A 15,236-nucleotide genomic window follows, 5' to 3' on the forward strand; every position below is an offset into this window, starting at 1 on the left:
GAGCCCTGAGAAACAGAATGACCAGACATAGGAACAGTTTCTTCCCTCAGGCAATCCATCTGATGAACACTTGACATACACAGAACACACAACACTAATCTTACATTATTTACTTAAAACACATACTTATTTATATTTCAATTGCACGGTTTTATATGTGTTTCTGTCTCGTCAATGTCATCCTGTTACACTGTGGAGCTTCTGTCACTAAAACAAATTCCTTGTATGTGAAAACATACCTGGCAATAAAGATCTGATTCTGATTCTGATATTGATTATATATATCAATATTAATATATTGAAACAAAATTGCTATATCAATAAAGGCATCATTATTACAGTGCATTTGCATTTATGCTTACTGTTCTTATTTGGTAGACTTTATCTAAAGTCACTTGGGAATGGTATCTTACTGGTTAAGGTGTTAGGGCTACTGCTTGAAGGTTGTGTCCCAGGTATACTAAGCTGCCACCACTGGGTCCCTGGGCAAGGTCCTTAGCCCTCAATTGCTAGCAAATGGCAACTGCCAAATGCTGGGGGAAAAAAAACAGAAAAGAAAAGAAAGAATGAAATGAAGCTGAACTCAATCCTGGTTTACAGTTTCTCAAGGAGCCAACAGTAATAAATAATGCAGTGCAATTGTTAGGTCTTGTGATTATTCAGGTTCACTAAAAACTGTAGAACCTAACCATTACTTTCATAGACTTTTTTTTTTTATTTTGACATTTTTGTTTGACAGTTGTAAGACACAAAAATAAGGCACAAAACTGTGTTACAATTGTGTGCACAATTCATTTTCAGTTACATCATGATGCAATTAGACTTTACTTGGAAAGCATTGAATTGTACAAGGGAAATTTGCATCATAAACAGTACTCCACCGTAGAAATGTGCTGAAATCAGAGCAGAGAAGTGTTAGCTAATACTTTAAACAGTGGGCCGGGTTTCTTTACACGTGAGCACATCAAATTAACCAAACTACTGGCATTTGTTTTATTAATTTTCCAAATTAAAATAACAGAATGATAAAATAGCTAACATTACATACATTACAATTCCATGAAACATTCATTCCATGAGCTTCATTTAATATCTTGTGGTGACATAAATCTGTGCAATCACAAGAAAATGCCTATTTTCAGGCCTGTCTGGTCACTCATTAAAACTTTCAAAAATAGATATAGCTTAAGGCCTTTGTTATGCAAATCTAACAGAATTATGTGTGTGAAACCCAAACATCTAAATTAAACCAAATTCACAATGATTGTGATAGTAAGATATTCTTACAGCAATACTGATACCAATATATCAGACTCATTAGATGTTTATTTTAGTACTTGCCACTATTCTTTTTTTTATTGCAGGGTTAAGTTAGCTTCAGCCTCAGACACTCTGTCAACTGTTCAAATCATTTAGAATACTGACAGCTGCAGTCATGCTGGTTCTCTGCAATTTGTAGCTGTGAGCAAATTTCTCTGTGGTTGTCATTCTGCCTTTTCTATCCTTTGAATTTTTCCAACTTAAAGGAAAGTACTTTCCTTTAAAGGAGGTGGCTTAGCCGATATTACAGAACATCACATTTCTCTATAATCCTGCCACTGGACAAAGTTAAGGTAAATTTCAATTAGAAAATTGTTGTGATGTAAAAAAAATCCTACACATTTCCAATGTTGGAAATACTCAACCCATTTCTCCATTTACTTGCATTTATTCTACAGACATTCATTGTGGCTTGGCAATGTGCACACATCAGCAATGCTTTATTCCTCAAAAAGGAATTATTTAAACATCTAATACACAAAGAGTTATCAGCAATTGTGTAATGCAGTCAAAGTTCATAGAGCAACTTTTATATTACAGCACAGACAGAGTTATGACAACAAACAGAAACACAAGATACACCTTAGCCTTGTTGAAAGCTTAGGACAAAGTGCTTATAGGCTTTACTAGATCTTTTTTTATAGACGACTGAAGGTCTCAGATACGTCATTTTGTTCCATTTAGAGTGGCCAAGAAATGAAAAGACAGATCTGTTTACTGCTTTCATACCTTTTAATCTCTTTCACTTTATGTCCATCCTCTCTTTCTCTCACTGGATCATACACACGTGCACACGCGTATATATATTATTTCTAAGAGAGTCGTTCTGGTCAGAAAAACTCAAGCAGAAATAAACGCAATGCTTTCTATCTTGCCCATTTTATAACACTTGATGTATTAGAAGGTGTCATTATCAATAAAGTGTATTCAAAAAACAGTGCAGTCCACTAAAAACATGGATAAACTAATAAGAGTCACTATGTGATAGTGCAGATTAGGGTTAGACAGTATGGCTTGAATATAACACACTGCTGACAAACACATCACTCTTCCTGTTTCTGATGGGGAAATTCCCCACAGTTTGTGCCCACTATGTAGCATCACCTATAGACATCAATCCACTGAACTTCCTTACTGCACCTTGAAGTTCATGCATGAAGACATTAATGAACATTTGTCTGTGCTGAGCTGTTCTTTGACGGCACAGTGCAACTTTCCTGCATGTGTCAACACACTAAGAGCAGTAACAGGTTGAAGCGGTGAAATGGCAGCTCTCTCCACCAAAAACAGAAGAGAGGCTCAATGTCCAATGCCTCTCTGTAGTGCCTTCACTTCTCCCTCAGCAGGTAGAAGACGATGGCCTTCAGGTAGTGTGCACACGTGCAGGCTGCAGCCACCAGCCAATGAGAATGAAAGCTGGGGTCTGTGTTCACTACACACTTTGTAATGTCAGTCTGCAAAAAAAGACACATACAAAATGTTATGATGCATTCGTATAAATAAAATTTAAGACGTAAGATTTATTGTAAAAATTGTATTATTGTATTGGCTTTTAACATAAAAGGCTACTCTGAATTTTATGGGCTACAAAAATTGAACATTTGCACCATACTTTGAACACTGTGTAGAAAGAATTCTTATAGTGATTCCCTTGAGTGCTACTCTGGGTCATTTAGTGAATGTCTTTCTGAAAATAAATAAAGCTTTGAGAACCCTCATAAGTTGTCAAGCAAATGAGACTAGTACGCAGCTATGTGCTTTTCCAGCCAAAGCCAACACACGGTCATATTTCAACACACAATGTCACTGAGGGTCCAGGGGTTGAGTGGCTATGACGTAGCCTTGGGAGCCACTTCAAAGTCCCCTTCAGATGGATTTGGAGCATTTGACACATTACGCAACCGATATGGAAAGGAGCGCACATATTTATCAAAGACGAAATTCAGTCTAGTAGCAAAACAGCATGACCTTCAAAGTCAGAGGGAACTACATAAGCAACCAAGCGTATGAAATAGGAATGACTCGATTGTTGTCTGTGCCAGGAAGCTGGCATGAGGTGAAAATTTCTCGTTTGAAGTTGCCTAGCTGCTTAAACAGCGCTTTAGTGTGTCAGCATTTCACAGCCTGATAATCCGACTGTAAAAATTACAACAGGACCTCAGATCCATTAAGATCTAAAAGGGATGAGAGGATCCAAAGGGAGGGTTGGATATCATTAATTAAGGAATCATTCATCATAATGATAAAACCAAATTTTCATCAGTAAAACAGAACACAATCAGAGTCACATAGGCTACAAACCAGCGCATTCACATCTCATGGATAAACGCTTTATGTAAAGTATTATTTTCTACCATTTAGCTGTCCTGTACATTTTTATGCCATGTTAATGTCAGGTGTATTCTTGTTTTAGGTTAGTTCAAAAATAGCAGGAACCAAATCCTGAGACTGAGCCATGTCCTGACGCTCTGCAGCAGGACACCTTGAAAAAGGTAGTTAATGACTTTGCCTGCAGGTGCTTTTCAGATTCACCTTCAAATTCATTTCAAGCTCAATACATTATCAAATCCTTATGATAACCCAAAAACTGACACAATATTCAGTTACCTAAAGTGTTAAACAGAAAACTGGCCAGACTGGAAGAGCTTGGAGGAGAAGACGGCACATAATGAGGAGTTCACCAAAGCCTCAGAAGCATGCACTGAATGAAGAGAGATTAATCACATGCATAAACATCAGCATGTAGAGACACAGCCTACTGTTCACAGATATACCAAGCTGGGCGTGTCGTCTTAATCGCACAACACCCCTGAATGCTTCATTTCTAGCATAGTCCTTAGTGAAAGTTGTATGCTCTTTTAATCACAAAGCAAAACAACTTACAGACATGCCAAAACACTGTGTGCTTGTCTCTCATCATGCATTATTAATCCCATTATAGCAACGTACAATTCTAGGCATTCAGCAATAGAAGTAGAGGCTCAATACAATATGAATATCCCTACTTGTAGATAGGACATGCATGATGGAAGTGGGTATCGCTGCTGCCAAATACCTGATTCGATCCTGAGCTCAGGTGACTGTCTGTGCAGAGTTGAGTAACATAAAGCTACTGTTGTAGAAGGTTGTGATTTTAAATTCTGGTACCATCAAGCTGTCAGAGTTGAGCCTGTGAGCAAGGCCCATATCCTTCAACTGCTCAGGTGTGCATTTCATTTGTCTCATAAAGGCACTTTGAATAAACGTCTTAGCCAAACGAGGACAATGTTCTCTCCCTGTCTCTCTGGATTTACTCCAGGTTCTCCAGTTTTCTCCCACCTCCCAAAAACAAGATGATAGCTAAACTGGCTGTGCTAAAAATGTTCTAAGGTGTAAACGAGTGTGTGAATATGTGTACGAATAATTAACCTGACATACTGGCATATCAAATAGGGTGTATTACTATCCTGCTCTCCTCTTGAAAGTCATAGCCTTTGAAATTCGAAATTAAAAATATTAAATAAAAACAAAATGAAAATATTAAGTATTTTTTTCGCATGGGAAACTGAATAAGTAAGATTAAGTATCAGTTACTTTAAAGTTCCTATAAAATGTTATTATGAATTACAAAATATTTTGGACTAAACATTTCAGCAGTAGTAGATAGCTACATGCTCAAGATCACTGTGCCTGGGTCAAAAATTGCTATACAGTATGGTCAGTTTGCAATGAATGTTTTAATGCATCATTAAAAAATATTAAACCTTATTATGTAGGGACTGCATGTCTGCACAGAGCCACAGGTCAACGGCAGTGCATTTTAGGTTAGCACCAATTCACTCACTGTGTTTATAATTCTGTGCTGTGTATTATATGAACAATATGAAGTGTTTCCAGAAATGTAGGCATTTTATAGAATTAACAGCAAAATACTATAGACTATTTCATACCGCTATAATTTCTGGGTTATCACACAGAAAACTATGTTAAAATAATGCAAGAATCCTAGAACATTTTATGGTGAACTTTGCTTTGTCTCTTAGATTTAAGATTTTAGTTTTCTCTGAGAACAGTGGATTCCAGCCCCAGTGTATGCTGGGAACTGGAGTCTGCTGACTGGCTTGACCTGAGAAATTGTACACTAGGCTATTTAGCCACAGCAGCAGTAAATTTGCATTACTATCTTTATTGTTAAGAAAATTTAAGAGTATTGATTTAGACTGTTATATAAAAGCAAAAGAGCATCCTACTGTAGTAGCTTCATTTTTGCCATACACTGACTCAGGCCTAACCTACCCAAGCTTACAATAAATTTGAAGTAAAAAAAGGCTTTGAATTATAAAGTGCATTAGAAATTAGATTTTTTTTTTTCAGCAGGCCAGGAAGATTGTTGTGATTGTGCCACATAACAGCAGGAAGATTGTTGTGTGTAAGTAATTGATATTAAAACCAGAAAAGGCAGACATCCAGTTCTTTTCTGTTAATTAGTTCTTGTAACACTGGCATATGTTGTCTAGGATTAATATCACTTCTTTAGCTTACATTTTACAGCTGAAAACTATCGTTCTCCTGCTCTGACCGCAAAGAGACCACCGTGGTGAAGACTCTAATAAAACATTCAGCACAGTACATCTTTCTTTATTTGTTCCACCCTGTTCTGTTTACCACAGAGATACAAGTAGCACAAACAATAAAGAACAGGAGGCAAAACCCTTTCTGTACAATAGTTTCAATTGTCGTAAGATAAATATTATCAGTAGCATTCATCTGTAGCACTAAATCAACAAATCAGCATCCAAATCAACTCATGCCAAAGAGAATATGTAGGAATGCATTAAAATTGATTCTACTTGGCTTATGACTAGAATGAGCTCAAATCTTAGCACTGCCAAGCTCCACAATAGACAATTTCAGCAGGCCCTTTCTCCTAACATAGCTGTAGGTCACATTCAAGTGCTAAATAAATGTAATCATTTGCTAAATACATGTACGCAATAAAACAATATTTTGATGTTATAGATTGTTAATGTATTAAAATGAGTGTAAACCCATTATTTCTCTTCCCATGATTTCTCTTCCAGCTGCTATTATTGTCAGAGTGGTTCTGATGAAACAATACTTTCAAACCAATCAGAATCAAGCACTCAACAGCACGGTTCTATAAAGCTAAATTAAATCATACTAAAAAGCAGGTAGTATTATTTTATATCATTTATTACAGGTATTATTAAATGATCTACACAAATAAAAAACCTCATATTAAAATTATCCTTAGGCTTTATTTAACTTGTTTTTCTTTTCCTTGTTAAAATTCTTATGTATATTATTGTAGAACACTGTATAACATGCTGTTTTCCTGGTATTCAGTGCCTAACCCAATATGTAAGCAATCCTTAAAAAACTATGATAAACTTAATGTATCATGAAATTGTGTCATGTTGACCTAGAAAGTGTTAGTGTGGTGAATACTTACCCAACCTCCTCTCCTCTTTAACCAGGACACCAGGCTCTTGCGAACAAACTCGCCCATGCAGTCTACGATGGTATGGACCATGGCTGGGTAGCCATGCCGGACACAGTCCACTGCCAGTGCTCCAGCTACAGCATACAGAGAGACCACCTTACCCCACGTCACCCCTGCAGAAAGTAAGAGGGAGGAAGAGAGAGGAAGAAAGAGTGACACAATGTTCAGTTACACAAATAATACACAGCACATTTAATCACATCATAAAATTCAATGTCTAACATTTAAAACAGATATAAAATTGTTTCCCAAATAACTGCTAACAAATTTACATGCAATCATTGTTTGAAATTCCTGAGTTTAGCTGTTGTGTGTATGTGCAAGACAGAAATGTGTATGATAAAGCTACTGCCAGGCAACTCATCTTCTAAACACCACAGGGCGGAAGGGAAGAGGAGGTGTGTGCGTGTGTGAGTGTGTGTGTTACATAACAGTCAGGGGAGCTGTCGAGTGGTCAAGAACAGAGCAGCCGTTTCCTCCTAAAAATCCACAGAATCCTCTGCCTCCCCAGGACACATGGCTTTATATTAACACACTAACAGCCATCCAATAGACTTTTACTGAGCAAAGCTTTTAACTGAAGCATTCACTGTGGTTTAATTTCCAGACAGCATAATAGTGATCATGAGAGGACTAAGTCAGTCAACATTATTTGGTACCTAGATTTTGCGTGACATTACGTGGCTCATGTTCACATTTATAGTACATTAAATCTTAATAAAACTACTTTCTTGTTATGCCAGGTACTATGAAAATAAACGAGGACACTCGAATACACATTCAAATGTATTGAGCTGTTTACAGCTTTACTTACAAAAGATTTTAAATCGTTACATTTTTATGTAACATATTCAAAATGTATCAGAAAGTCTAAGCAAACACTGAAACAATTAGGAGTAGGAATAGCCAAACATTATGAAGTTCAAGTGTATTTCTGCTACAATAAATATGTAATTGATATGTCCAGAGAGAGGAAGCAGACGCAGGAAGATAGAGTGTCACTGTGTTAACATCCAGGCCTGGGCTCAGTGATATACGCTTGGGTTTGAAGTTCTAGCCAACCAGAAAACACCCACGTTTTCCTCCCTCTCAAGTGAGCATGAAAATCGCTCAGGCCTGATAAGGAAGTCAATAAATAGACTTAACAGCCTGTATAAGAAATGTCCAACAGGGAAAACACATCCATTAGGGAAGAAAACTAAGCCCTCACACAATCCACACACAGTTCCTTCACCCATTACTCTCACTGTGATCTGTGACCTACTCGAGTTACACTAATGGATCACTCTTAAACATACAAATCACTTCTTCTTTCCTGAAGTCAGTACTGAGGGTGTGAAATATCCATTTATATCCCCCAAACAATGAAACAAGAGTCCTGTTTTATTGAAACTTCCTTTAAATGCCTCTGTCCAAATCCGGTACAAAAGAAAAATTGTTCTCAGTAAATGCAGACACACTGAGGAGGTTAGGATTATCTGTCACACCTACTGAAACAGTCAGTAAGTATCTGACTCATTGTTACAGCCCACGAAGACAAATTTTTTTACTGACACATTGCAGTGAACCATTGCTTTTCAGATAAAAGCAGCCTTTTTCGAGGCTAAAGCAAATGTGACTAAAACACCGGAAATAACCAACTTTCTGATTTCCTTATTGAACTTTGTGAGATCGTACCAAAGAGTGTTGATGATGTTTGTACAAGGAAAAGGGTGATCACAGCAAATACTGGACACAGACATGTGAGGAACATGCACAGATACTCCACATAGATACTATTTACTATACTTTACATACTACACTTTACTATGCAACGTAATAACACATGGAATTTTAGCCAATATCATGCATGGTTTCTGCTTCGTGAACAATGCAAAACTATTTATGGAAAAAAAAAAAGAAATAGAGGAGGTTCAATTCTTCCAAAAATAGTCTAGGGTTTAACTGGTGCCAGCTTTCTACTCCAAAAGGATGAAAATGGGATCTCAGGTTTACATATCCTCTAAATGGTTTAAGCCTAAAAGAATGAGCAAAAGCCATTAAGACATTCTTCTACAAATTCTACACAGACTGGAAACTTGCAGAGTGCAGATGAAAATGGGACTTTTTTTCCTCTTCTCTTCCCGCTCTGAACACAGACATTGTTTACACTGAATGATCTGATTGTGTTCACTAGAAAAGAGCATCACTGTCAGTGTATGTGTATATAAATGTTCAAACTACTCCACTTTCAGCAGCTTTAGAAAGAGCAAAGTTTGACTTCACAGATAAACCAGCTTTAGGCACGCTGGAATTATGTGTTCCATAATAATTTGTGGTCTTTGCCGTCTAAATGTGGACTCCATGTTGGGTTTCTTCTGAATATTTCCATTACTTTGCCTGGGACACAATGGTGCTGGGCTTCTTCTTACATTATAATTCAGCACCAGTGTTCAGACAAGGGCAATAAAATTTAAACCTTACACACATACACTAACATAAGGATCAATAAACAATCAATAATGATGAATGTGTGTGAATATGATTTTAAATGTCATCCTGTAACAGTGATGTCATGTACATAGGAGTGTTCAAATCAAGTTAAATTCAAGTAATTTAATGTTTCACACGAGACTGGAGCGTTAATTGTCATTTAATGTTGTCTACTTTGACATTAATATACAAATAACATATTATACCAAAACAAAAATACAAAATCTCTGTTTCTTGTTACAGTACTGTGATTTTATCATCCCCTTCTACACATGAATAAGATTCACATATAATGCATCCATATGGCTAACCTGTGGAGAAGATTTCTGCAGCTACAGCCAGAAAGGCATCAGAAACAATCCCTTCTGATGCCACAGTGATATTCAGTTGCTTTGCTACATTGCGGTACACGTTGGGTCGCAAGTATTCAAGCTCATCACCTAGGAAACAGAACAACCGAGAAGCAGCAGATTAATGTAACGTCATGAAAGGAATCTTTGTGGGCATTCTGTGTGGAGGTCTATGTATGTTTTAACACTAAACAAGATGAAGGAAAACACTGCTGCTGTATATAAACGTTCTCTAGGATAAGATTTTAAATACAGTGGTGCCCCAAAAGTCTCCATACACAGGGGAAATGAACACCTTTAGTAAAATGTAAAACATCCTTTATATGATTTGCCATAAAAACACAGAGTCTCTCCCACTCATGATAAATTTGTGTTACCACATCATGTGCATGTAATTGCACGTCGATCTCGGTCAGCTTCCCGCCCTAACATTTTGCTAAAAAGTGTTCATTTTCACTATGTATAGAGACTTTTGTGACATCCTATTTTATTACTACACACAAAGCCTTTAAGCCTCCTTTGATCTGACTCACTTATTAGTCATAATATATGAAAGCATGTAGCTAATGCATGAATGTAACTGTAAATCCTTAGTTTGTTGATACGATTTTTTTTTTAATGTATCAAGGTTACATCAAATATTTAATATTTCCTCAAGACAATGGATCTGATCACTGTAAGTATTCAGATTTATACAACATTCTTCCATTTTGCAGAAGTGTTTACATCCAACTGAAGCTGAACGGGTTAAGCAGGGTAACCCGTGGGCGGGAATCTCCAGCATTTCCCCAGCCAATTCAGATCTGCTCTACGATAAAATTAAAAAAAAAAATTAGTTGCTTTCTCTCTAACTGTACTTAGAGGAAACCCAGACAAAAATAGAAGTACAAATATGAGCCCATTTAAAAGACTTGTGACTTTAAATTTTGGGAAAATACAGTTAAGTTCTGAACACAGACAACAAAGTCCATACAGTCACACAAGTATCATGTGACATGCATGGGCTTGCAGTGTGTACAGTCTTGACTGCGGAAAACAGTTTAACTAAATGTTATAATAAACATAAAGAGGGATGTCTGCTATACAATTAAGCAAAAAAAAAAAATGAACACAGCCCCTAAATAATTCTCAAAATAGTTTATACCCTTACATGGGTGAGACCTAGAGACAACTATTAAATGCACTGTAAGAGGTTATGAAATCAAGTATAAAGGAAACTCTAAGAGGGTAAAGGAGAAGATGAATACCGATGTGGCTATTAATATTGCACAATCCTATCGGAGGATGGATCTCAAATACATTTTCATAACGCCAATGGAGATAATAAGAGCATAACAGCAGAGTCTGTTGCTTAATCACACCTGGTTAAACACACTTAACTTACCAGACCTACTGAGTGTTTTCAATGCAACAATAACTATACACCAGCATTGTGTTGCCTACCAGTGAATGTAAACAGGTTGCATGAATATTAAACAACCTAGACAAGCAGCACTACCGCAAGTCATCATTATATCCTCAGCTTTTTTCCAAGGTAATATCAAACATGCTTTACCTAACCAAAGAAGAACAGTGGACACTTCTCCGAGAATTCCTCCTGTAGATCCAAACTCAGATTTGGTGCAAACAATTCCAGCTCTAGTTAGCCTTGAGTGAATGTACTCCCTGCACAACATTTTTGACTGTGAGACCAGTTCTTTGTCTGTAGGGGAGCGATCAAACACTTCCATGACTTCTGCTGCAAACACTGATGAGCGACGGAGCATCTCCATGCTCTTCATCAGTGGCCTGTGTGTGGGAGCACCGTTTCTCCTCTGCTATTGCAGAGAAGAAAACCTGCTTTAAGAGAAGAGGTGGACTGTTAAATGCAATGTCTTTACATCTCACAATGCATCATGTAAGGATTTTTTCTTGTCAGATCAGCTCATATTAAGGTTTTATTTTTTGTTTTTAGTTCAGTTCAGAGTAAGTATCACTTGTTCTCTCTAGATCAGGTCATCCAAAAGTCCACCACCCATTTCTGTACCATCCATTTTTGTCTATGCTTCACAGGGTTTCAGTGGACCTGTAGCCTTAATCCCACCTGGAGCCGGGAGACTCCTGGACAAGGTGGAAGACACCCTGGACAGGATGCCTACAGGTTGTATGGCACAATTGCACACCCATTCACACACTATGGACAATTTAGAGACGTCAATCAGCCTACAATGCACGTATTTGGACTGGGAAGGAAACAGGAGTACCCAGAGAAAAAACGCTCAGTAGTGTGAATGGAATCCTGGTGGTGTGAAGCAAAAGTGCTCTTCACTAACCCATGGTTTATTGAACCCCTGTCTCCAGGTCAGTTTATGACAAGAATAACTTCTCTCTAGATGAGTTCATCACAAGGATCTCTTGATCAATTTAAAAAAAAAAAAGATACCCTTTCATCTCTCTAGATAAGTTATAGTAAGGATGTTTTTTGTTTGTTTGTTTCTTAATCAGTATGTAGGAATGACTTTTTGTTTCATGAACAGGATTTCTTTCTTTGTCTCTCTAGATCAGTTAGATCTTGTTTAGGCTACACAGGTCCTCATACATATTCTGGATGCACAGATCATATTATTTTAGCAAATAATTCACAAACAATGAGCAGATCAATGACTTGATCATTCCAAGCTGTTGTGCTGTTTGTGCCAGAAAAGATAGAAACAGCTTACCTTTGTATGTCTGTAATGACACTTTACCACTGGTTATTCCAGGTCTGCTTACAGCCTGAGACTGAGAAGCTTCAATACTGACACTAGATATGGAAAACACAAGCATATTTGGAAAAGAAACACACAACACAGAAGGGCTAAACTTCTCACCGCCCACTAACCGTCATTTTGAAGCGATTTTGGCCCAGAACAGCCTGGTTAAGGCGTGTATCATTCCTCTGCTCTCGGTGCCTGTTCGTGTGAAGCTCGACTACAGATACAGCAGATCCGAGGCGAAGTTTCCTTCTATGGCCAATCCACAGTGCCAAAGGGGGAGGGTCTGAATACAAGGCAGGATACAAACTAACACCTCAATCGTATTAGAACATTTTACCTTTGTGTTTTGTAATCAAGTGTCACTTAGTAATAAAGGAAAAAAAATATTAAAAAAAAAAAAGAAAAAAAGAAAAAAGAAACATCGCTTTTTCATTGTTATAATATCCGCAATGCAGTCCGATTATTATCTAAAACTAGCCATATTTATTGTTATATTGTCTGTCAGGCAAGTTAATGTTTTCCATTATAGCGTTGCTGGGTTTTGTTGTTGTTGATTTGGAAAACGTTGCATGTTGGCGCTAATTTTACGTCTTTGTTTGCGGAACTATTTTTGCTTCTTCCGTTTTCAGACGGACAAAATATTAAATTGTCTTGATGAGCAAAGCTTCAGCAGTCACTCACATAACACACTAAAATATTTATTATTATTTATTTATTTTTATTTATTTATTTATTATTATTATTATTATTCTTGTTATTCTTGTTATTATTGTTGCTGTTGTTATTATTGTTTTTTATTATTGTTGTTGTTAATAATATAATATATTACAGTGAAGTTATTGACTGTTTTTTAGTTTTCGCTTTTCGGGATTTGCACTTTGCAGACGGTCTCTTGGAATCTGTTTCTCAGTCGTCTGCACATAGAGACTTATGTATTTTGTCATCATTGTGTTTTTTATTTTTTGTTAGTAAAAACACTTCTATTTGAATCTTCTTCGTCGTCTTTTGGACTTAAACGTGACATTTATGCTATCTGTGTTGGTGTGTTTTTACATTAAAGTGTGCATGTCTTTTTTAAAGCAGAATACATCCAGTGTTGTAAATTTTAACCGTTTGGTGAAAAAGTATTCTAAAAATATATTCTAAAAACTAAATCTAAATAATTTATCATAAGACATTATGGTATTATTATGGCCCACATATTGAAAAATACAATTTGCAATTCCTTTTGAAAATATACTTGGGAAAAAAATGTATACAGTGGTCAATCAGAGGTGGTAAATAATTGTAATTAAACTATTAAAGGAAATAATTTATATTTTATGATTTTTTTTCCCATTATCCTCCAGCTCTAACTTCCAGGTTGTATTGCTGCTAGCATTATTTAAATTCATCTTTATTGCAGGTGCAGTCAGGCAGAATCCCCTTAGTGGTAAAGCCTCAAATAAGGACATTGCATTCAACATCATTGGTTGCACCTCGCTGTAGACCGAGAGGAGGGTAGGAGGGAGCGATTGAAGAAACGCGAGGCCCAACAACACATTGCCGACCCTCATTAGAGATGTCCCTGTACATCTCAACTTACCTTTCAAGTTTCTTTAACTTTATCAATTTCTCTTTAAAGTTCTTTGTACAAGTTACTCTGATTTAAAAAAAAAAAAAATCTGTGATTTTTTATTACTCTCAGAGTTGAACCTAACATTAATACATGCTTTAAAACATGATTTTTGGTGTAAAAAAATAAATAGTCTAAGACTCTTTGAATGTTATTTGTATTATAAATATTTCTTCTTAATGTTTTCAACTGAATTCCACTTAAATTATTAAGTACAACTGAGTAGCTGTAATTATTTATTCTTAAACGTATTCTTAAATGTTTACTCTTAAAGCTGTCAAAAGTAAATTGTTCGGAATACATTTGTTGTTGAGTGTTTCATTTACCTTTGAGTTAATAAGACTTTTACATACTGTCAGCTGCATGTGGGGCACATATGGGCCGTTAGATTTGAACAGAACTCAACCATACTAAAATAGCATATAAGGCTCACATATGGGCTACATTAAATTGTATTATTTGGCTCATGTTTGGTGGCGTTATGGCACTCCTTTGGTTCAGTTCTGGCAAAGAAGAGGTGTGCCATATTTGGGCCACATAAAATTACATTTGGCTCATGCTTGGTGGACTTATGGCACTGCTTTGGTTCAGTTTTGGCAAAGGAGATGTGGGCCATATCTGGGCCGGCAAACACAAACTAATCTGGGCCACAGCTCAGCTGTTTATCTGGCCCAAATCTGGGCCAAAGGAAATTTGCTGACTGGGAATAATAATAATAATAATAATAATAATAATAATAATAATAATAATAGCAACAACAACAACAACGACGATGATAATAATAATTTAAAATGTTTGCTTTTACAGGAATATTCAAAACAAATCGTTGGTTTAATTAAGGAACATACTGACAGTATTAGGTTAAGTAATATTCAGTACAATCTAATGTGAATTGTTCCAAACACGATTCCACCAAGTCACTGAGATATGTAATATAATAAAGATATGTTTTAACATATTAATATGTTTTGATTACAGCATAATCCTTTATATATTATCAGAAATGCATCCTGGGAGGTGGCGTGAATCTGTTCATTCATTCTCTACCACTTATCCAAACTATTCTCGGTCATGGGGACTTGAGCCTATCTCAGGCGTCATTGGGCATCAAGGCAGGATACACCCTGCATGGAGTGCCAACCCATCCCAGGGCACACTCACACTCTCATTCACTCACGCACTCACACACTACAGACAATTGAATTTTCCAGAGATGCCAATCAATGTCTTTGGGGGAGGAA

The 15,236-nt window shown here is 36.7% G+C and overlaps 1 protein-coding gene across 2 annotated transcripts; it reads right to left on the bottom strand.

Moving 5' to 3' along the window:
* Positions 1-1,670: 1,670 nt before the first annotated feature.
* Positions 1,671-12,699, bottom strand: boka (BCL2 family apoptosis regulator BOK a). 2 transcript variants are annotated; one of them, XM_060867773.1, is made up of 6 exons: positions 12,506-12,699; positions 12,345-12,427; positions 11,201-11,481; positions 9,607-9,735; positions 6,773-6,936; positions 1,671-2,774 (listed from the first exon to the last, which is right to left on the bottom strand). In XM_060867773.1, the coding sequence occupies exons 3-6, from the start codon at positions 11,424-11,426 to the stop codon at positions 2,649-2,651; spliced, it is 645 nt and encodes a 214-aa protein (XP_060723756.1). In that variant the 5' UTR covers positions 11,427-11,481; positions 12,345-12,427; positions 12,506-12,699; the 3' UTR covers positions 1,671-2,648. The 2 variants fall into 2 exon arrangements, with proteins under 2 accessions (XP_060723756.1, XP_060723755.1); XM_060867772.1 differs by having other exon boundaries at positions 11,201-11,484; positions 12,506-12,698.
* Between the last annotated feature and the right edge of the window lie 2,537 nt (positions 12,700-15,236).

This window comes from Tachysurus vachellii, chromosome 4 (genome assembly GCF_030014155.1).
Source record: "Tachysurus vachellii isolate PV-2020 chromosome 4, HZAU_Pvac_v1, whole genome shotgun sequence".
NCBI classification, from domain to species: Eukaryota; Metazoa; Chordata; class Actinopteri; order Siluriformes; family Bagridae; genus Tachysurus; species Tachysurus vachellii.

Bases quoted from the DNA above. Each gene is read 5' to 3' on its own strand.
- boka (XM_060867773.1), bottom strand. From the start codon at position 11,426: ATGAAGAGCATGGAGATGCTCCGTCGCTCATCAGTGTTTGCAGCAGAA. The intron at 6,937-9,606 runs GTTAGCCATATG...TACTTTCTGCAG, and splicing joins TGCAGAAATCTTCTCCACAG to GGGTGACGTGGGGTAAGGTG. The intron at 2,775-6,772 runs GTAAGTATTCAC...CTTTTTTTGCAG, and splicing joins TAAAGAGGAGAGGAGGTTGG to ACTGACATTACAAAGTGTGT.